The sequence below is a fragment of the Passer domesticus genome, chromosome 18 (genome assembly GCF_036417665.1).
Source record: "Passer domesticus isolate bPasDom1 chromosome 18, bPasDom1.hap1, whole genome shotgun sequence".
NCBI lineage: Eukaryota > Metazoa > Chordata > Aves > Passeriformes > Passeridae > Passer > Passer domesticus.
Genome location: NC_087491.1, coordinates 11,071,918 through 11,093,651, shown reverse-complemented (window position 1 = coordinate 11,093,651; position 21,734 = coordinate 11,071,918). Strand labels below are relative to the sequence as shown.

Sequence of the window (21,734 nt, the reverse complement as noted above, 5' to 3'; positions counted from 1 at the left end):
TGGGGGGAAACAGGAGCTGGATGCAGCTCCTGGGGCTTAAGTGATGTCCCAGCCCACCCTCTCCAGGAGCTGGATGGAGCCAGATGTGCTCCCGTGGTGCTCCAGGGCTGGGGAGGGTCTGCAGCCCCCCAGGCACGGCCAAGGCTCCCGCTGGTGGGGCTGTCCCTATTCCCTCCTGGCAGGGGGTTACTGGGGGCTGGAGCAGGACAGGGACCCCTGTGACACGAGTCCCAGGAGCCCTGTGGATGGCTGGACTCGATGATGTGCTCTGAGGATGACGACTTTCTCTCACTCTCGCCTCTGACTCATCCCACTGTTGCCTCCCACAGATTTATTTATTGTTCTCCCAGACGCAGAAACAGCAGAGTTGAGTCTCCCTGCCCTGTGCCAGGCCCCTCCTCGGCCAGCTGGGCTGGGATCTGCCAGAGCCCTGCACCCACCCCTGGGGGTTCTCACACAGGGGGTCTGCCCTCCCTGGGAGCCCCCCGTGCTGCCCCCCGGGCCTGGCTGTGCTCTGCAGGGCAGAGAGCTCTGTGGTCACACACAGCCCCTGGGCATGGAAGTGGCACTGGGGCTGTGCTGCTCACCCCCTGCCCAGGCAGAGAGCAGCCCTGGCAGAGTGTGCTGTCCTGCTCAGGGCCTGGCAGGAGTGTCGGGGTGCCGAGGGGGCTCCCCAGCAGAGCTGCTGGTCTGAGGGAATCGAGAGAACAGCCCTGTGGTAGGAAGTGCATAAAATCGTTATTAATTGTATTTTGTGTCAGTGTCTGCTGGGAAATGAGGACTTGTAGCATCGACAGCATTTTGGGGAGTGATGCAGGAAGGACCAGCTCCAAAATTCTGAATGACACCTTTGCTGAGGGCACTGCCCTGCCTTCCTCTCTTGGTTTCAGGGAATTGCTCTGTGCTGGAGCTGGGAGCAGTCCCCAGAGCTCTCTCCTCAGGCAGGATGCCACCAGATTGCTCAGCTCGTCCCTGTGGTGGCCTGAGCAGCTGCTCCTGGTGGGACTGGGGTGGCACCAGTGTCAAGGGCAGGCAGAACCAGCCCCGCTCTGCCGTTCAGACTCCAGCATTTGGATGGGGATGTCCTCTTCTTCTGGCTCTTTCTCTTTCATTTTTCATTTCTCTCAGCATCTGAGCGTTTTAAATAATTCCTCCCCCACGCCTGTGTTATCACCCAGCATGTCAGTACGCTGCTGTGCCACCCACCCCTCTCCTCGCCGAGCTGCACGTTAACACTTGCACCAGATAATGTGAGGCAATTAGTGAATGGAGAATAACCTTCCCACTTAAAAGCGGGACGGGCTGGGAGGCATCGCACGGCTGGCTTGCACGGGGAGCATTAATTGCTTTTCTCTCCAATGACTCCGGGTGTAGGAGAGTCCATATGGAGAGAGAGGAGGAGGAAGAGGAGCTGCGGGAGAAACGAAGTCTCCAGAGCCGGAGAGAAGCGCAAAGCCCAGCGCATCCGAGTGGGATCCGGGGGCTGTGGCACAGCGGGGGTGTCCCGGTGGATCACACGGGCCCGGGAGCGGGGTGTTCCCGGGGGAACCCGGGTCAGCGGGGCGGGGAGCGCCCGGGGAGAACGCGAAGCTCTGGGAGCAGCGGGATGCCAGCGCGGATGGTGCCACCCTCGCTGGGCGGCAAGGAGCGCTGTGTTGGGTGACCGAGGCGGCAGAGGCGCTTTGCACAAAGCGCAGGGGGCTGTGTGGCCACCGCGGGGGCAGTTCCTGTGTTGGGGTGTCTGCTCACAGCTCCCACAAAATGGCATCACAGCGAACTGCCCAGCGGCCTGGGCTCGGAGAGAGGAACGAGAAAGAAGCAAAAAGGAGAGGAGTGTAGCCAAGCTGGGGCCGGGGGCGCTCGGTGGGACCCCGCTCGGAGCCGCTCAATCTGCGAGGGGACTCGGTTTTGGGGCGCTTCACATCGGCCACATCACTGCTGGCACATGGGGCTGAACCTGGAGGGGAGGGAAGGCGCCTCGCAGCCCGTCCCGTTAACCCTTTCCTGGAGGATGCCGGCTGGTTTCCAGGCTGCCCACGCTGTCCCTGGCCCGGGGCCGTTCCCAGCGGGGCCGTGTTTGTGCAGGGGGCCCCCCGGGAAGATCAACGCTGCCGGCCCGGCCGCGCAGCACGGCGCAGGAATTGCCGGGGCTTGGCCGCGCTGTTTGCTTTCGGCACAACCCCGAGGCGCAGCGGCGCTTAACACAAATATTTGTGCGGGTAGTGGGAAAAAAAAAAAAAAAAAAAAAAAGAAGATCCATCCAAATAATAAAGAAAAGGAAATAAAAAAAGAAAAGAAAAAATAGAAAAGGGAAGGAAAAAAGGAAAGAAAAAAGAGAAAGAGTGGGGAAAGGAAAAAAGGAAAGGAAAAAGAGAAAGAGTGGGGAAAGGAAAAAAGGAAAGGAAAAAGAGAAAGGAGAAAGGAAAGGGGAAATTACGGGGGAAAGATAGGGGGAAAGGAGAGGAAACAGGAGAGAAAAAATGAAAATAAAGCGAGCCACCCAAAAGTCGCTCTGACAGAGGCCAGAGGCGAAGCCCCGAGGACCGGGGGGATCCCGGGGCTGCCCAGCCCGGGGGTCGCGGGGCCGGGGCGAGGCCGGCAGGGGCAGCTCCGGGGGTGGGGAGGCGAGCGCATTGGGCGGATCCCGGCCCCGCCCGGTCCATCCATCCCGCCCATCCATCCATCCATCCCGCCCATCCATCCATCCATCCATCCCGCCCATCCATCCCGCGCATCCCGCACCTGTTGCCGCCCGCTCCCCGCGGAGCCGCCCGGCCCCGGCATGCGGAGCGCCCGAGCGGCCCGCGGGCTGCGGCGGCTGCGGGGCTGGCCGTGATGGGCGGCCGGCAGCGGCCCCGGCAGCGGCCCCGGCAGCGGCACGGCGGCGCTGGCTCTGCCCGCGGCCGGCAGCCCCCGGCCCGTGCCCCCGGCAGCGCGGGGCGCCCATGCTGTGCCCCGCCTGGCCGCCCCGGGCCCCCGCGCCGCCGCGCCGATGCCGTTCTCGGGCGAGCAGCGGAGCCTGCCGGGGATCTACAAGGCGGCGGACGGGCGGCCGGTCTGCTCCGAGTGCTACACCAACCGCTCCTTCGTCTACGACGATGGCAGCGCCCACAGGTAGCGGGGCTGCGGGGCTGGGGGGTCCCCCAGGAGGAGCCCCTTCCCCTCTCGGGCGGGCGGGGTGGTGGGCAGGACCCCCGTTCCCCATCGCCGCCGCGCTCCCCGTGCCCCGGGGCTGAGGAAAGTTTCAGCGGCGCTCGGGTCCCTGCGGATGCCGCACCTCGGGAATGGGGCAGCCGGGAGCTGCCTGGGGACGGGGAAGGGGCGCTTGGAGACCCCCGAGCGGTCCCACCCTTCACGGGAAGAGGGTCCGTGGTGATCCCTCTGACCGAGGCTGCGCTCGGCTGAGCCCCGGAGCCGCCCCAAAGCCAAGGGGCTGAAACACACGCAGGAAAAGGCTGAGTTCCAGGTGCTGCCCGGCCCCTGCTCCATTTCTGGGCTGGTTTTATGCCGAAGTTGCAGTGTCCAGTGTGAGGCAGGGGAAGAGCTGCTTGAGGTCAGGGGGACTCGGTGCCACCGTCCTCTTGTGCCAGGCAGCAGCACCCGTTTCTCACAAGTGTTCCTTGCTGAAGTATCCCAGTTTTCCCTGGAAAATGCTGTGTGTTATCACTGTTCTGGTTAAATTTGCTGGTGTGGCTCTTCTGGCTGTCAGGCTCACCCAGTGCCAGCTGAAGTGTGCAGATGACTCGTGTGTATTAACTCATGCTTGGCAGATAAGGGCCTTAGCTGGGTTTGTGCCCTGGGCTGCCCAGCTGGGATTTTTTACGTCTTCATCTGCTTGCCAAGATTTAGGGAAATGATCTTTTATTCCTAAAAACCTAAATGAAAAAAAGAAGAAACAGTCTGTTCTTTAGCTCTCAGTACATTGCCGCTGAGGTGGGTAATTAATAAAATCCTTGGATACTGGTTTTTGTAGGGTTAAGACCCTCATTATTACCTTCTCTCCATCAGTGACACGATGTCCAAGGCTCCGTGGTGCCTCAGGACCCCCAGTCTGGTGACAGTTTGGTTTCTTTGGGCACAGCAGGGTGGCTGCAGAGCACAGTGCTTTTCCAGCCCCCAAACTCCCTCCTTTTGCAGCTGTGCTTGAAGTGTCTGCAGAAATGACACCCTCGAGGGGGTTGTTCTGTCTGTGAAGATCAGGGATCGGGCTGGAGACAGCAGCTCCTGGAGATTTCCAGCTCCAGCATTACGGGAAGATGAGGAGTTACTCATTGCTGACACCACAGCCCTGCTAGGGGTGATTTATCTCCACCTAATGCACTACAAAACCCTTGCCCAAGGATCCTCCTGCCTGTCTCTTTCAATCTGGTAGAGGAACTTTGTTTCCTAATTATTGCTCTGCAGCTCGATGTGTTTCTAACCCCCTCGGGCTGCGGAGAGGTTGAAATGCCATTGCTTTCCGAGGCTTGCCTTGCTTGCCCTTGTGCTCAGCCCTTTGCTGCCCTTCTGGAGATGTTAAACAAGCTGCCTGGAGCCCTCAGGGCTCGGGCAGTTTCCCAGCTCCAGCTCGGAGCACACCAGTGTCTAATGCACTATTTCAGAGCTGATCGGCCGAAGAGGCAGAGGAGGATTGCTGCAGACAGGCTGAAGAGGAAGGGCAGGAGCAGGCGATGAGCACATCAGAGCATCCCAGGGGGCCCTGGCTGATCTCTCTGCTTTCCTCCTCTGCACCTTGGGCTGGGGGCACAAATCCTGTCACCAATGATCACCTATTTAACCACCTCTCCGCCTCTGCCTGCCACAAGAGTTTCTCCCTCCCCTCCCATGGGTTTTCCCTCCTCTCCAGGCGCTGTGGGGTTTGTGCACAGCCCCGGGCAGACCAGGGCTCAGCAGTCCATCTCCTTCTCTCCTCTCCGTGCTTGCAGGTGTGGAGCTGTAGGTGTGATGGCAGCCGAGCAGAGCTGTCACCAGAGATGAGCGTGAGGGGTGTGAGAGCCAGGCTAGAGCAGCAAAGATGCAGAGCACATTCACTGAGCCTTCTGCTGAGTGCTCCAGGGACCTCGGCTGGGCTGACCCCCCTGAAAGAAGTGGGAAACTCAATTATCCCTTCACTTAGCAGATCTAGAGCTGGCTTAAAAGCTGTTAAAGAGAATTTCTGTCTGCTGGGTTTCCTGAGTGTGGAGAAGAGTGTGGAAATGCCTGTGAGCTTCCTCCTGGCCCTCTTCATAGGGGGACAACGGTCCTGAAAGTCCCCCACAGCAGAAAGCAAAGAGTTAATAGTGAAAGCACTCTAGAGTTTGTTTGGAGAATAAATACACATTTCTGGCACCCAGAGGGTACAAAGAGCCTAGATTTCGCTGTCCCACCTCGTGGGAAATCTGGGTAAATGTTTGCACAAGGATCCAGCCCGTCACTTGGGGGAAGTCAGGATTCCCTCCGGCCGCCTTCCTCCGCCTGCCCATGTAAGGGCACGGCTGACGGATGGGCAGCCAGATGGAAGGGCTCACACTAAAATATCCTGCCCGAGGCAGGGGGCCAGGGACGGGCGGGAGGAGGCTCGGGTTTGCCGTGCCCTGCCTCCCGCTCCCATGGCTGCTCTGAGGAGGAGAGGCTGGAGGAGGACGGGGCGAGCTGGAGCAGCTGCCTGGGGAGCCATGGCTTCGCCTTAGACGTACGTGGCTTGTTCATCTCTGCTCTTTTGTGTGGCTGCTGCTGTTTGTGGGCCGTGGGAGCAGGGTTTGGGTGCTGTGGCAGGGGTTTGGGAGCGGGATGTGGAGGGGATGTGGGTCCCTGCTGCTCCTGTGCAGGTGGGAGAGAGGCTGAGCCTGGGGCAGGGCAGCAGCAGCCTGCCACACTGCTGTGGGATGTCAGCTCCAGGGGCTGGGTGTGGCAGGGGCTGTGCTCACCTCCACTGTCTGGGACAGGGCTTTTGGCCCTAAAATTCACAGCAAGGTTTGGAGCAGTGGCAGCCAGGTTAAAAATGTCCATAGGCACCTTCTCCCACTCTGGTCAAAGCCTCTGCCTGAGTCCAAGGACAGGAAAAAAGGAAAAACCCACTGATTAAATGGGATTCTTGCTAAGTGTGAGCCCTCATCCAGGTCCAGGATGGCTCTCCCATGGCTTCTCCTGCTCATCTCTCCATGAATCCAAGGAACTGCCTCAGTTTAGCACAAGGATGGTCCCTGCAGCTGACAGCCTGCTGTTGTCTCTTAAGTTTTCAATTTTCTGCAAATGGATGAGAAGATGCTTCTTTGGCAGAGCTTCCACTGACCCACACTCTGTAGCTAATTAGTGATCAGTTCCTCCAGGAGTGATTTCTAGCTTGGACATTTGTCAGCTTCCAGAAAGTCAGCCTTGCTTTGGCTGCCCGTGGGCATCCAGGCCTTGCTGTTCCAGGAGAAATTGCAGTGAGGAGCCATAAAACCACAGGGCCCAACATCCTGTATTTTCAGGGTGTTTATGTAGCAGAGATAAGACAGAACTCTGCTCTTGTTTTCCTCAGATGGTTAGGAAAGGGAAGTGTGAGGCTCTGGACTGCTGCAGGGGAGCCCCCACCAGCACGCCTGGCTCAGTGGGAAGAGGTTTTGGGACCCTTCCCCATTCCTGTGTTCATAAAAGGACCCCAGTGTGCTGAATTCCTCCTCAGGAGCTGCCCTTGGGCTCTGGCATGGCCGTGTCACCCTTCACTGGAGAACAGCAAAGTAGGTCACTGCCTGTGCTCTGGGCTCTTTCTGCTCTGCAAAAATATTTACAGCATCCATTTGGATCCTCCCAGTCCTCCTGCAGACCTCTCCCTGACCCCAGGCCTGCTTCCCGAGGGCTGCACGCAATTTGTTTTGGAGCCTGTGAGCGTTTCTCTTGCGTCCCTGCCAGGCTGGGCTGGAGTGGGGAACATCTCATTCATCCTTCTCATGAATAAAGCCAGGCCAGGAGCCAGGAGAGCTCTGAGCACAGGTGCCTCTGGCCTGGTGTCCTCTGGCAGGGACAAAAACTGCAGGAGGGAAGGTTTGGATGGAGCTTGGGAAGGAATTCTTGCCTGTGAGGGTGGGGAGCACAGGGTGCCAGAGCTGCTGGGGCTGCCCTGGATCCCTGGCAGTGCCCAAGGCCAGGCTGGACGGGGTTTGGAGCAGCCTGGGACAGTGGGAGGTGTCCCTGCCATGGGAATGAGACGGGATTTGGGGTCCTTGCAACCCAAACCACTGTGGGATTCTGTGGCAGGAGGAGCAGCCCCTTCCCAGGGCTGGAGGTTGTGCCAGTGGCCGTGGGTGCTTCCCTGGGCATTCTCCTGAAGCCATTGGCACTTTCTGCTTCCAGGAGGGCACGGGAGCTCTGTGGTGCAGCTGCTCTGTGGCAGAGCACGCTGCTGCTCCTTTGAGCCTGTGATTTCCCTGAGCTCCTGCAGCTCCTGTGGTGTTCTTGCTCCCTGGTTGTCCTCTCTGGATTTGTCTGCTTTTCATCGCGTCTCTTTCCAGGCTGGAGACTCCTCCTGGGGTATTTGGCCTTGCACAGAACACTTTGTAACCCACAGTTACCTCTGGTGCCCCTCTGAGCTGTCTCATCTCTAGGAGGGGAGCCAGAAGGGTGTGTGACTCCATGCTGGGCTTGTCTGGAATCAAAATCCTTCCCTAAAACTTGGGGTTTTGACCACCTCTGGGAGCTGTTGGTTTGTGGCATGCCTGCTGTGACTGTGGCTCTCTCCTGAGTGCTGGTTTGCACACCTCTTTGTGCCTCTGCAGGGAGATGATTGCCCCCTCTCCCTCTGGATCAGCTGGAATTTATTGATGCTAATTTTTGTCTGACATTTTACCACGAGGTCGGTCAGTGCCACAAGATCTGTTTGCAGTCTGGTTTTGGTGTGACTGCACTGGATAATTTGCAGGCATCCCCATCCCCTCTGAAGCCATGCAGTCGTGGGGAGCCTTGTGGGACCCCCCTGATGTTGGCTTCAGTGCCCCCCTTCTGTTTGTCTCCTGCCTTCCAACCCAGGAGACATCTCCCTTCATCCCAGCACATCCTGGCCCCGCAGGTGTGGTGACAAACCTGCCTCTGGGGGTTTATTTCTGCAAGACTTTGTGTTTTTGAGCCGTGTGAGGAGACTCTTCCTCCTCCCACATCCCTCTATTATTTTCTGCTTCCATGGCAGGGACTGTTCTGCAGGAGTCTGGAGCACAAAGAAGTTTTTTTTCTCCGTGCTCCAACCCTTGCTGCTTGGGGCTGGGCAGAGGGGAGGATTTTCCCAGCAGTTTATTAGCAACAATTAGCACTTTCCCCATCTTGCAGGCTTTTTATTTTCACCTGAGCCTCGAAGCTGCTGGGCACTGACAAACGTGGCTGAGGATGTAAGGGCTTGGGGAGAGGGGGAGTGAGATCCTGCCAGGATTGTGTCCCCTGGGATGTCACAGACACAGGCAAGGGTGGAGGGTTGGCCATTGGCTCTCCAGGAACAGCTCTGGAGGCCGTGGCAAGGGAATTGTTCTCTTTTTGTTGAATAATCTGTTTAGGTTTGTTGGTTGGTGTGAATCACGAGGCTGGTGCTATCCCTGCAGCACCTGTTGTGAGAGGCTGGGTGGTTTTCCTGAGGAATCCGGTGTGCACAGCCTCCAGAATCCGCAGTGGGACTGGCAGGGATGGATTCTCCAGCAGTGAGTCCTGGTTCCTTCAGTTCTTGAGCGCTGGGGTGCAATAGGAGCCTCCTGGGCCAGGTCTCATGAGCTCTTGCAGGGCTATTTCACACCCAAGATAGCTCAGCTGCCTTTGGAGGCATGAAATCAGCAGGGTGGCTTCTGTTGCAGTGTTGGAAACAAAAAGGTTTTAATAAAAGGCAAAATAACAAACTCCTTACAGAGAAAAACCGATCCAGGTTCAAGAGGTCCTTTGCCCCTGGTAAAACACCTCACAAAAGCCATTAATTTCTTTGTTCTCTCCTTTTTCTAGTAAATTGCCCAGGACTTTTTGGCTCCTGTCCAACTGGCTATCCTTAAGTTTGAGGTGAAGTGCTAGGAGATGCCTTTTTCACCTAATTGAAGAGAGAAACTTCTGGGCTTGTTGCCTTTTTAAGGGGACAAAGGACAGGTTTGTCACTCCATCAGCAGGGAGCACATTCCTACACTGGGTTGATTGAATTTTAGAAGAATTTGTGCATGTTCCTAGGCCACCCTACAAAGCCAGGCAGGAGAAGGGGTGATGTCCTTGCTGGGAAGGGCTGGACACTCCGGGAAACCTGCACAGTGGGGCCTGATGCAGTCCACAAATAGCCCTGGAGAGGGCTGAGTCAGGGATTTCCTGGCAGGGCTGCTGACCTTGGCTCTGCAGGCTGAGTGCTTTGGGTTCTTGCCCCTTCTCCCGAGGCTGTTCCCGGCTGAGATGTTGGGAATGAGCCCTGGGAGCTCTTTGCCCAAGGAAATCAGGATGGGCAGCAGCTGTGTCCTCAGGCAGGCACGCTCGGGATGTGCTGCAGGTGCTCAGCTGAGCTGATTTGCATTTTATTTGCACATTTACACAATAGAATGGGCTGGTTGCAAGTCACAGAACCACGGAAGGATTTGGGCTGAGGCAACCTTAAAGATCCTGCAGTTCCAACCCCTGCCGTGGGCAGGGAAGCTGCCACAGCCCAGGTTGGTTCCACCAGACCTTACATTCCTCCAGGTTGACTTTTTATTAAAGAGATGAGGAGGCCCCTGGCCTGAGGAGTGGGAGCTGCTCCCTCACCTGCCCAGGATGAGCTTTCCCTCCCTCCTTTTTCCCAGGGTTATTTGGGCTTTGCAGTCTCCAGGGACATCAGCGTGGCTTGGTTGCCTTTGTGCCTGCTGGGCACCCCCAGCAGTGCCAGCCCTCCCAGGTGGGATGCTCTGGACACGGGGGATGCCCGTGGGTCACTCCCACTGGATCTCTGCCCCCTGGCAGGGCCAGCACTGGGCAATTTCACTGGGGCTGGGGGTGCTGAGCTGCCTCTGCCACTCCTGTGCTGCTGGGGGACCAAGGAAGAGGGAAGAGGTTTCTCTGTGGGGCTGTTTTGTCACACCAAACCCTGGCCAGAAGGGATGGGGACGTGTGGGGCTCCATTGCTAATGCAGGGCTGTCTAATGAGAAAAGTGGCTCTGGACCTGCAAGGTACAATTTCTACTTCCATCTTCTAGAAAATAGCATTTGCCAGCGGGGGAAAGGCTTGTGGAGCTTTGCACTGACTCACTCTTCCTGTTCATTTTCCACGTGAAACACACAAAATGCTAATTTCTCTGTGAGGCCTGTGGTGTTAAATTGCCTGTGCTTGCTGGAAGCGATGGATGGATTTGTCACAGGGCTCAGCAGCTCTGGAGAAGTTCTGAGCAGCTCCTGACGTGGACAGTCCAGCTGTCTGTGGAGATGGGAACGGGGATGCAGGAATTTAATCTGAGCGCCTCACACATTGTGAGTGTGTGTGGGGATGAGGGAGGGTGTGCTCTGCAGGTTTGTACCCAAACCTGGGCTTGAGCCAGAGCTGCTCAGGCTACGTGGGAATGGTGACTTGGGTGTTGGGATGGGCCTGTTCACATCCTCAGAGCTCTTCAGACTCTTTGAATGGAGAGATCTCAAACCCACACCCATCACAGGGGTGCCAGTGAGCAGTGACCACGGGCCACTGAGACCCCAGGGGAGGGACAGGGGACAGGGGATGAGAGCCTGGGGCTCTTCCTCAACGAGGCAAGACAGAGCCAGCAGTGAGGTGGCTGCTGCTCACAGGGAGGGGAGGTGTTGGCAGGGAAAGCAGCTCTGGAACCAGCACCCCTCTGTGCCACGGGGGTGTCCCTGCAGGGCTGTGGGCAGGGTGGGAGGGCTGTCCTGCTCGTGTGCTCACCCACAGGGGTGTGCAGAGCTGCTGCCTTCCCTCCTGCCTGGGCACTGCCCTCTCCTCGCTGTGCTGTGCCAGCTCTGCCACCCCTCCGTGCCAACAGCTGCGTGAGGGGGGATGTGCTGCCTCCCAGCCTGGCTCTGGGGACCAAACCTGTGTCCCCAAGCACTCCAGCCATTAGGAGACCCCACAGGGATGTCACTCAGAGGGGGAAAAACCCCCAAACCAAAAAGAGAGGGGAGAACAACTGTAACCTGGTAACCAGAAGAGCTGTGGGAGGAGAAACAAACACGAGATGATTGTATGGATTTAAATAACTACAGGAAAAGAAAGGGCAGCATTTCCTGCGTGGCTTGGCTCCCTGGGGAGGCTCAGGGAGCCTGGTGGGCTCGCTGAGGATGGAGCAGGGTGCAGGACAGACCCTGCAGCCAGGCTGGCTCAGGGGGCACAGGACAAGGCAGTCCTGGAGCAGCCTGGCCCAGGGACCCTCTGGGAAGTGTCCCAGCCCTTGAGTGCACTCCAGATCCTCTCATCCTGTGCGGGGCTGGGCCAGCAAAGAGCAGCTGGAGGCTCCTGCCCAGCCCGTGCCCGTTTGCTGCCCACAGCCTGGGCTCTGCCAGCAGGTTGTGTCGGTGCCAGCAGCAAGGGAAAGGTCAGACCCTGTGTGGGATTCTGCTCTGCTGTTTCAGCCAGGGATTGTCCTTTCCATGCCCTTGGAGGTGACAGGAGGCACAGCAGCAGCTGCCTGGCACTGCTGGGTCCCAAAACGTGGAGTGGCCTTGCCTGGGGAGGGATGTTGGTGCTGGACACGAGGTTCCCACTCTCCTGGCGGCACATCCAGCCTCCCTGGCCATCCTCCTGGGGAAGGATGGATGGAGTTGGAGCAGATGGCTGCCAGCAGGGCCTGGTGCCTCTGGCTCCTGTGGCAGCTTGGAGTGGGAGAGGAGAGGTTTAGACTGCAGGTTATGCAAGAACTTGCCCCAAATGTAGGTTCACCTGTTCTGTTTGCACAGCCCTCGGAAGGAGAAGATTTCCTTCCATCCCCTCCTTACTTAGGATTTAAGTAACTTCTGGTGCTGGCTGGGCAGAGGTGTCCCTGAGAGCTCTGGGGCTGCTGAAGGTGCCTGGCAGCTCTGGGCAGTTCCACCCCAGCAGGAGTGTGGGGTCTGTGGTGACCCCGCTGGTTTGTGGTGGGAAGCAGGAAGGTGCTCTGTGGTTTTTGTGGTGTGCAAGGAAGCAGAGGAGGAACTCTGTTGTGTCCTTCCTCTTCCTTGACAGACACAGAAACAACAACAGAAATCCTAATATCCATCCCCAGAATCTCCCTGCTGTGGATTTTCCTGTGAGGCAAAGCTGCCTCTTGGAGCTGGGGAGCTCTGGGGAGCTCCAGGGAGCACGTGGCACTGCAGAGCCACAAAGCTCGGCTCTCTGTGGGTTTGTGCTGGCATTTCCAGCCCAGTGAGGCCCCGGGTGTGCCAGGGGGAAGCAGCAAGGGCGAGCCCAGGCACAGGGAGGGATGGAAGGAGGGGAGGGATGGAAGGAGGGGAGAGATGGAAGGAAGGAAGGGAGGGATGGAAGGAAGTGTGGGATGGAAGGAAGGGAGGGATGGAAGGAGGGGAGGGATGGAAGGAGGGGAGGGATGGAAGGAAGGGAGAGATGGAAGGAGGGGATGGATGGAAGGAAGGGAGAGATGGAAGGAGAGGAGGGATGGAAGGAGAGGAGGGATGGAAGGAGGGGAGGGATGGAAGGAAGGGAGGGAGGGATGGAAGGAAGGAAGGGATGGAAGGAGGGGAGGGATGGAAGGAGAGGAGAGATGGAAGGAGAGGAGGGATGGAAGGAGGGGAGGGATGGAAGGAGGGGAGGGATGGAAGGAGAGGAGAGATGGAAGGAGAGGAGGGATGGAAGGAGGGGAGGGATGGAAGGAGGGGAGGGATGGAAGGAGAGGAGAGATGGAAGGAGAGGAGGGATGGAAGGGAGGGATGGAAGGAGGGGAGGGATGGAAGGAGGGGAGGGATGGAAGGAAGGAAGGGATGGAAGGAGAGGAGGGATGGAAGGAGGGGAGGGATGGAAGGAGAGGAGGGATGGAAGGAAGGAAGGAAGGAAGGAAGGAAGGAAGGAAGGAAGGAAGGAAGGAAGGAAGGAAGGAAGGAAGGAAGGAAGGAAGGAAGGAAGGAAGGAAGGAAGGAAGGAAGGAAGGAAGGAAGGAAGGAAGGAAGGAAGGAAGGGAGGGATGGAAGGAAGGAAGGGATGGAAGGAGGGGAGGGATGGAAGGAGGGGAGAGATGGAAGGAGAGGAGGGATGGAAGGAGGGGAGGGATGGAAGGAGGGGAGGGATGGAAGGAGAGGAGGGGTGGAAGCAGGGGAGGGGTGGAAGGAAGGGAGGGATGGAAGGAAGGGAGGGATGGAAGCAGGGTAGGGATGGAAGCAGGGTAGGGATGGAAGGAAGGGAGGGATGGAAGCAGGGTAGGGATGGAAGGAGCCTGGCTCCAGGCTCTGTGCCCTGATGGGTTTCCTGGCTTCAGCAGCAGCAGGGGGGTCTGGCCTGGCTCACTCCGGGCTCAGCCCAGCTCCAGTGCTCCCAGGAGGCTGAGCAGGGCCCTGTCCCCTCCCTGTGGCAGTGAGGAGCTGGCCAAGCTGGGAGAGAGACGCTGCTGTAGCCCGGAGTGGAAGAGTGTGGAGGTTTCCATATGCTGATGGCAGCACGCTGTTTTAGGGTACAGGCTTCTGGAGGAAGGAAGGAAAGGGATGATAAAAATAAAGCTGCAGATCTGTATTTAGCTATAAACCACTCCAGGATTATTTTTTCGGTAGTATTTGAAGACTGTGCAATAAATGAGCTTGTTCATGAATTTTTTATTTTATACCACTACAGCTTTGAAGAAGAAGCCAGGTTGTTGTGGCATTTCCATAGCTCAGGATCCCTGTGTTTGGGAGGAGAGGTTGTAAATCCTCTGTGCCAGTGTCAGGAGATTTGTGTGCTGTGCAGGAGCACTTTTGTCTGAGGCATTGATGTGCAGCGTCTCAAAGTCACTGTGCAGTTGATAAAGACATTGTGACAAACAAGCAAATGAAGTATTTCTTGTAGTGAAGCTTCACCCAGAATAAACAAATGTGCCAAAATTTAAAAATCCTGAATGATTTTGTATGCAAGAATAAGAGAAAACACATTCAAAGTGTAGCTGCTGCTGCCAATGGGAGGAGAAGCTCCGATGCAAATAGCAGAAATTGTGTTTCCAGAGCTACTGATATAATTGGATTTTACTACAGTTTCTAAATGCTGGTAGAGGACAGTGCTGAATATTTGCCTTGTTCCATGATCTGAGGCCAGGAGAAATGGATTAATGAGTTAGAAAAGAATCATATGGAAGTAAAAAACCCAAACAGCACCCAAACCCCAAAAGATGCGTGTTTGATATCCAGGAGGATGGCTGGGAATAGCTGTGAGCACCCACAGCTGCCAGGGGGGCAGGATAAGGATGGCCCTGCCTGCCCAGGAGCTGTGGAGTGCCAGCCAGGGTGACACTGGGGGTAAAGATGCCCTTTCCACATGGCAGGCAGTGTGTGCACGGCTCTGCAGCTTCCTCTCCTCTGGGAAGGGAAGCAAGGTGCTCCTGTGAGCAGGCACTGGATACTCACTGGAGAGCACTGGGTGTGACAGGCTCCTGCAAACACAATTATAATCACCCCCTTTTGGAGCCAGGCTCCCTGCTCTAAACCACTAGAATGAGAGGGTGGATAATTTTTAAAAATTACAATTTCTCACGCTGAAATCTGCGTTTCAGAATGCTGTCCTGATGGCCTAGAAACAGCCTGCTTTTGGCCTCATTTATCACAGTTAAGCTCCAAGAGGAAAGACTGAATTGTGGCTTTTTTCTTTTGTGCTTTTGTTAGATCCTCCTTTGCAACACGAGCTCGAGGTGGTCAGCAAACTCCAGTGTTTATATCAGTGGATCCGGAGGGAGTGCTTGAGTTGACAGGAGCTTGGCTTGATTTATCTCGAAGACAAGTTTTGGATCAATGAGCAGCACAGAAAAACCTCCCCAGTGCCCAAGGCCCTGCACGGATGCATTGGTCAGTGCAGAGCCTTGGCTGCTCCGTGGCAGCTGAAAGGAGCTGAGGAGCTCTGGGGGGGCAGAATTAAGTGGGAGATCACAGCAGTGAGAACATCTGAAGCAGTGAGGGTGGGCTGGGCTGTGTCTGGGGCTGTGCTCAGCAGAAATCCTGCATGCCCACTGCTCTTCTGAAAACTCGGGAGCAGCAGCTGAGCAGGGCTTTGGGATCTGCTCAGCTGGGAGCAGATTTGCAGGGCCTGGGTTGGTGAAGATGGTCTGAGGAGCCTCAGCTCCCATCCCTGCGGGATCCCTGGGTCTGTGCTCAGTGTTGGTTCAGCATCCAGCTGCTGGAGGCTTTTTGCCTGCCTTGAGCTCGTGCAGGGTGTACTGGAGGCAAAGCAGTGGGAAGATGCTGGGAATGGGTTGGAGAGGCTTTGGAGGAGGCTCTTGGAAGAACATCAGACAGGAATTGGAGCCTTTCAGCTCTTTGCTGCCTCACACTCCAGAGTCACATGTGAGGGACGAAAATCAGCTCAGAGGCACCACGTCTCCTCTTCCAAGCCCTGTCCTCCCCCCTTCCCACAAAGAGTCTGTGGAATTGCTGCTCCTGTCATGGCATGGGTGAACCTCACTGATGCAGCCCAAGCAGAAAGGATCAGGAGTGGGGGTGCTGCCTTTGGGGTCTCTGCAGTGAATGGCTTTGCTGCTTTGTGGGGTCTCACTTCAACCCAAATCCGCTGTGGTGGGCAGCTCGAGCTGACGGGCATCTTTGAGAAAAGAGAGCAGAGAAAGCCCCCAACCCTCTGGAACCACCTCCCGAGGGCTGGCTGGCTTTCATCTCCCCTCTGTGTGGCGTGGCCACACGCAGTGTCCGTGTGCCACCACCCCGGGTCCCCCCGGGCACTGCCCACCACGAACGGGCACGCCAAGGGCTGGCTGATGGATCCTCCTGGCCACCACACTTGGCAGCTGGACAGGCGACTGAGTCATCAGCCTCCGCGGTTCCTCATTGAATCCCGGGGCTGCTCAGATGATTTAAGTGCCAGCAGTCCGGAGAGGAGGTTGTGCCTCAGCTTCCAGCGCGCTTGTGGAGCCATCGCCTTGCCCGCCTCCCATCCCTACTCTTCCTCGCGGGGGGAGGCTGGGGGTGGATCCGGCTTTGCCTGGCGGCTCTCGATTTTCTTGCGAGCAGTTTTATTTCCTCCCGCCGCTCGGGCTCTTCCATTGGCTCCTCTTGCTCTCCGTCGCCCGTCTGCCGTGAGCGGCAGATGTCCTGTGCCCGGAGCCGTGCGGGGCGCTCCGGGGGCCGCTGCCCGCCCCGCCGGGCCCTCTGCTGAGCCCCCGGAGCCCCCAGCCCACCCATGCCCCCGGGGGGAGCGCTCTGCAGGGGGGGCACGGCCGCCTGCCCCGCAATGTAACCGGGGGTGCGGGGGGCGGCCCCGGAGGAGGCGCCGGGGCGGGCAGGGCAGGGCAGAGCAGGGCAGGGCCCCCCCTGTCCCCCCCATTGCCGCTGTCCCTTCTCTCCCGCAGGCTCTCGTCGCCCGGCGGCTGCGGCGGCGGGGACGGCGGCGGGAGCCGCAAGAGCGGGGTCATTCTGGACATCGCCTCCCTGAAGATGACGGAGCTGGAGTCCGAGGTGCTGCCGCTGCCGCCCCGGTACCGCTTCCGCGATCTGCTGCTGGGGGACCAGTCCTTCCAGAGCGACGACAGGTTCGGGGCGCGCCGCGGGGACGGCGGGGTGCGGGGACAGCCACCCGCCGGCAGGGACACACGGACCTGGGGCTGTGCCGGGGGGGGACACACACCTGGGGTGGGGGGACACACACCGGGGGGATGGGGGACACACACCTGGGGCAGGGGACACACACCTGGGGCAGGGGACACACACCTGGGGGTGGGAGGGACACACACCGGGGATGGGGGGACACACACCTGGGGTGGGGGACACACACCTGGGGGTGGGAGGGACACACACCGGGGATGGGGGACGCGCCCGGGACACCGGAGGGGACGCGGAGCTCTCCGCGGTGCTGCTGCGGGGCCGGAGCCGCCCGGCGCGGAGCTCTCCGCGGTGCTGGCGGGAGAGGCCGGGGCTGGCGGGAGAGGCCGGGGCTGCCCGGGGTGCTCGGAGCCTGCGGGTACCGGGGTGTGCTGGAGGATCCAGCGCTGGGATGTGCTGGAGCATCCCGCGGCGTGTGGCTCCGCCGGGATGTGCGGCTGGAGGCCGCGGGTGCCCCGGGGACGTTTGGGCGCCCCGGGGCTCTGGGTGTGCTGGGAGTGAGTGCTGTGGGTGTGCTGGGCCAGCAGAGCCTGGGGGGCAGCTTGCTGCGTCCTGGAGTCCATCCGGGGCTGGTGAGCAGGAGAAGGGACTGATTTCTGGGAGAGGTGTGGGACAGTGAGGGGCTGGTGGAACTCTCGGTGACGCCGGGTGTGGAATTTGGGACGGCTCCTCCAGGCTGCCCTCGGGTGCTGTGTTGGCAGCAGGGTGACTCTGGAGAGCTGCTGGGGTTGTGATGCCACTCTCCCTTCCTCAGGATGGGCTTTTTTGTGCTGAGCAGCAGCCTGCTGCTCCTGCCTGGCTGGGATTTATCCCCAGGTTGGGCGAGCAGCAGAGGGAATGCCGTGAATGGCAAGAGAATTCCATGGGCAGAGCAGTTAAACCAAGAGGAACAGGCAACCTTCCCTTCAACTCTGCTCATATCATAAGTACCAGTGCTAATGGGAGTCAGATTTTTATCTTTCCCCAGCAATTAATTGCGAGATGCAGACAAAGAGAGATGTAATTCTTGTTGGGAAAAACCTTTCAATTACTGGTTAGTCCTTGACTAGCTGCTGTGTGCCTGGTACACCTGCATCAAGGCTTTTGAGTGTCTCTCTTAAAAGATAATTTCTTTTTTTTTTTATATGTACAAGTATCATAAAAAAAAAAAAAGTGAATTTGGCTTTGAGGCTGTGAATGTGGGTTTTACAAATGTTCTCTATAAGTGTTCCTAACTTTTATCGCTGCATAAAATTGGTCTGGCTCGAAAAGCAATCTGTGATCCTGGAGGTTTTAAAGCCCAGATTTCCTTAACAGACACTTAAACATTAATATAGTTTTATGACACCAAGTGAGAAGTGAGCAGGAAATTCCTGCTGCAGAAAATGTCTGGGTTTGAGAATGGTTGTGATATGGCTCATTTGGTCAAGATTGAAGATTTAATAGCTTTCATATTTAAGTATTTGGAAGCATCTGAAATATGGAAGGTGGCAATAGCAGATTGTGTTCTTTATGTATTTCTCTGGTTACACCCCTTAACCTTCATTTTCTCTAGATTTGAGTCTTTCTGATTCAGCATCTCTCTTTAATTTTAATGTGGAGATACTCTGGGTTGTTTTGTTAATTCATTAGCCCCATTTCTCAAGAATTCATTAGCATTGTTTCTCAAGATATCTCAGTTTCACTGGCCCTGTGCTGTTTCCTTGAGTTATTTGATTTCCCCTTCATCTGGAAAATACTGATAATTTCCTTGCGTGGGGGCATGCAGATCTCTGAGCCCACGTTTGCTGCTCACTGGAGTCCACTTGACTTCCCTGGGAGCTGAGATGAGCTGTGGGCTTTGGGAAATGCTGCTGTTAGGCCTAAATTCCAGTCCAAGTCATTAATAATAGTGGGACCTTGTGGCTGAATCAGGCTCGCTGCAGTAATTATGACTAGTTCATTAGCCTGCTCCAAACCCACTGAATCAGGAGCTGGTTTGGGCTGGCAAAGAAAACAACGAGGAGCAGAAAGACTTTTTGGCTTTGCTGTGCTTGAGGATGATAAGCAGCTCAGGGCTGTGCTCTGAAGGGCTTTGTTACAGCCCTGGCAGGGATGTGCTGAGGAAAATCCCCCCAGTATAAACTCTGCAGGGAACCTGGAGGGGTAAAACAGAGCTGGCTGGACCTGGGGGTGTAACACTGAAGGAAAACACCCATAAGGCTGAATATCTCATTTATTTGTCAAAGCAATGCTTAAAATTAATTTTAAGCAATGTTTAAAATTAATATCTCATTTATTTGTCAAAGCAATGCTTAAAATTAATGTCTGAAATATCAGATTCTGAACACTGCCCTGGAGTGAGTGTGCTGCTGGGGTGAGGAGGTTTCTGGGGTCAGCACAAATTAAAGGATGGGAGGCCAAAGGGGAGCCTGGGTTTTGCTGCTTCTGGAGAGTTAAAACTGTTCCTGCTAGAGATGAATTAGTGCATCCTCATGACAGAGGATGCTGAAGAGACACCAGCCCTGGAATGAGGTAATGCTGGAGCTTGAGGAGATGAGAGCTCGTTGGAACAAGTAGATAATTAGAGAGCTGTGGTGCAGCAGGAGGGGAGAGTGGGTCCAGATAACCTCTGAAACAGAAGGAACTAATCAGTGAATGTGAGGTGGAATGGGTAAATTAGGCTGCTCCTAATTTACTTTTGTTTTTGGAATGTGAAAGATGATCACAGTCGATGTGAGCAGGGCTTGCTCTTTGGCAGGTGGACTGATTGACAGGGGAATTAAATAACACTTCGAACATCCTGTGGTGGATGCAATAAATTGGCCAGGAAGCAAATAGGAAATGGCTGGCTGGGAAGGGAATGTGGGAGGAAAATGGATTTGTGAGACAGAGAGAGAAAAGCCTAATGACAAGCAAATCTAGAGTTGTCAAGTCCAAGTTCTCCTTCCAGGATCATCTTACTATCTTTGGAGCTCACTACCACGAGAGGGTGGAAGGCTTTGGGCTCAGCTGGGCTTAAATTCTGGGCTTGACATTCCTGCCAGGCAGGTCTCTGGGCTGGAGAAGCAGGATTAGGGGTCATTCAGCCTGAATTCCCAGAGGCTACAAACACCTCTCAGGGCAGGGCTCTGCTTGGGCCTGGGAGGTGATTTCTGGGAGGTGATTTCTGCTTTGGGGAGGGAAGGTTCTCTTTGGAGCCTTGCAGTTTTCTCTGCTGTCTGGCATTACTCCTGCCCAGTTCAGAAGTTTCCTCCTCATTTGGAAGGTGCTGTCAATGTCAGCACCGGGAGAAAAATGGATTTGTTCTGCTGGCTCCTGGCAGTGCTGCCTTTCCTATCCCGCCGATGTTTGTGGCCATGGAAGCACCCGGAGCCTCTGGGATGCACCAGCAGAGGCAGAGTTTGAGATGTGGAGCCTGTAGCAAAGAGAAGGTGAAGAACTGGGGGCACAAACCCTGCTGGGGGAATCCTCTGTGCCCAGGGAGCAGGGCAGGGGTGCTGGAAGGGAGCAGGAGCTGAGCACAGCACCCCAGAGCTGCCAGGCTCCTGTTCTGAAGTGAGCCTGCAAGAGCTGGTGAAAGCAGCTGGGAAAGCACATCTGCTGGGTGGGTAAATATTATTTTACATCCCAAGCCGTGGCATCCCTTTGATGGTTGCTGTCCTGACTACGGCAGTTTCGGATCTCCTGCATTTCCCTTTTCTTGGACGGTGCTGACAGCTGGGTTGGGGCATGTATAAAAAAAGCCCATAAATAAAATTAAACTGTATCTCAGAAAAGTGTCATTAGGAGCTTATTTGTTGCCTAATTTGAATAGTCTGAACACTTTCCAGAAAATCATCGTCAGAAGCCACAGTCCTATTTACAGGAGCGAGAAGCAATGGATGTCACTTTGATTAAGTGCATTTTTCTGAGGCTAATTATCAGCAAAAAATCATTTTGATGGATGAGAACGTTTGGAAAAGCTGCTTGTGCAGAAGAATTCAGCAACTTCTCTATAAAATTTTAACATCTCCTATTTCAAATCAAAGACATTTTGGATGTTGCATAACCAAGAAAAGAGGATTTTGACAAGCGGGGCCAATTCTTTTAAGTTTCTGCTTTCTGTTTTTTTAGAGTCTTACAACTCCTTTGTCTGTGAGCTGACATCTGGTCTTTGTCTCTAATTTGTCACTAAGTGGTGGCTCTAAATCTTAGGTCAGATTGTGCTTGGCATGAGCAGAGTGAAGTGCTGCAACATCAGCCTTGGAGGATCTCATCCCTGCAGTTCTCATGCTAACGTGCCCCAAGTGACTTCCTCATCAAAATGCATCATTACATTAATGGAGCTGGGTAGTTTTGTGTTCCCGAGGCAAGTTCTGTGGCTGAGTCCTCACTTCATTGCTGTTTGATTTAATGGGCAATTTTCCTCATTTTATTTGGAAGATGCAGATGCCAATTTGAAAATTCCAATTTGTATCCAGAAATTAGAGACATTTATTTCTCTGCTGGTGAGGTAATGGCCAATATTTTCAGTCAGTGCAAAGCCTGCTCAGGCTGTAGGCTCTGTGCCAGTGAGGGTTTGTACCTGGAATTAGGAGATTCAGCTCTGGTGCCTGTGTGCCACAAAATTCCCCTGGGGGAGGCTCTTCATCCCCCAGCAGTGTGAGCCCTTGCTTGTAAAGCAGGATGGATGTTATTGCAAACATCCTTCCCTCAGTAATGGTGTTTAGACCTATTCCCACTATCCCTGGGTGCAGAAGCTCTCAAGGGACAGCTCAGTGATGATGCCTGAGCAAACCAAGTAACAAATTTCACTGGTGGAGGTGCTGGGATCCCAGACAGGAGCTTGGGCGTGCCTGTGAGTCCAGCAGAATGAAATTGCTTCTCCCTTTTTTTCCACCTGGCAAAGCAAAACCAAAACAGTTATTAATTGGATTAGGCTGTTTCCCTGAGTCAAGGCTTTGTCAAGGCAGTTTCTGTGTGACTGCACAGGCAGGAGTTTGCCCCTGCCAGCCCAGCCAGCCTGCAGCAGGAGTGGGGCATCCTGGTGTGCTCCTGCTGGGATCCCTGATCCCTCTGGGGCTATCCCTGCTCCCCTTGGGGCCATCTCTGCTCCTGCTGGGTCCATCCCTGAT

At 55.9% G+C, this 21,734-nt stretch overlaps 1 protein-coding gene and 1 long non-coding RNA gene across 7 annotated transcripts in view; one reads left to right on the top strand and one right to left on the bottom strand.

The window, feature by feature from the left end:
• The first annotated feature begins 2,747 nt into the window (after positions 1–2,747).
• Positions 2,748–21,734, top strand: part of KCNT1 (potassium sodium-activated channel subfamily T member 1) — an 82,532-nt gene continuing 63,545 nt past the window's right edge. For 2 of the 6 annotated variants that reach the window (XM_064393694.1, XM_064393692.1), the window contains exons 1-2: positions 2,750–3,114; positions 16,410–16,589. In XM_064393694.1, the coding sequence (XP_064249764.1) occupies positions 2,993–3,114; positions 16,410–16,589 (302 nt within the window). In that variant the 5' untranslated portion in view covers positions 2,750–2,992. Of the gene's footprint in view, positions 3,115–15,940; positions 16,294–16,409; positions 16,590–21,734 lie in introns of those variants that run through there. The other 4 variants (XM_064393695.1, XM_064393691.1, XM_064393693.1 and 1 more) reach the window with 3 other exon arrangements.
• Positions 7,775–9,381, bottom strand: LOC135283269 (uncharacterized). Its single transcript, XR_010349116.1, has 2 exons — positions 9,300–9,381; positions 7,775–8,783 (listed from the first exon to the last, which is right to left on the bottom strand). It is a non-coding gene; the product is annotated as an uncharacterized LOC135283269 (long non-coding RNA).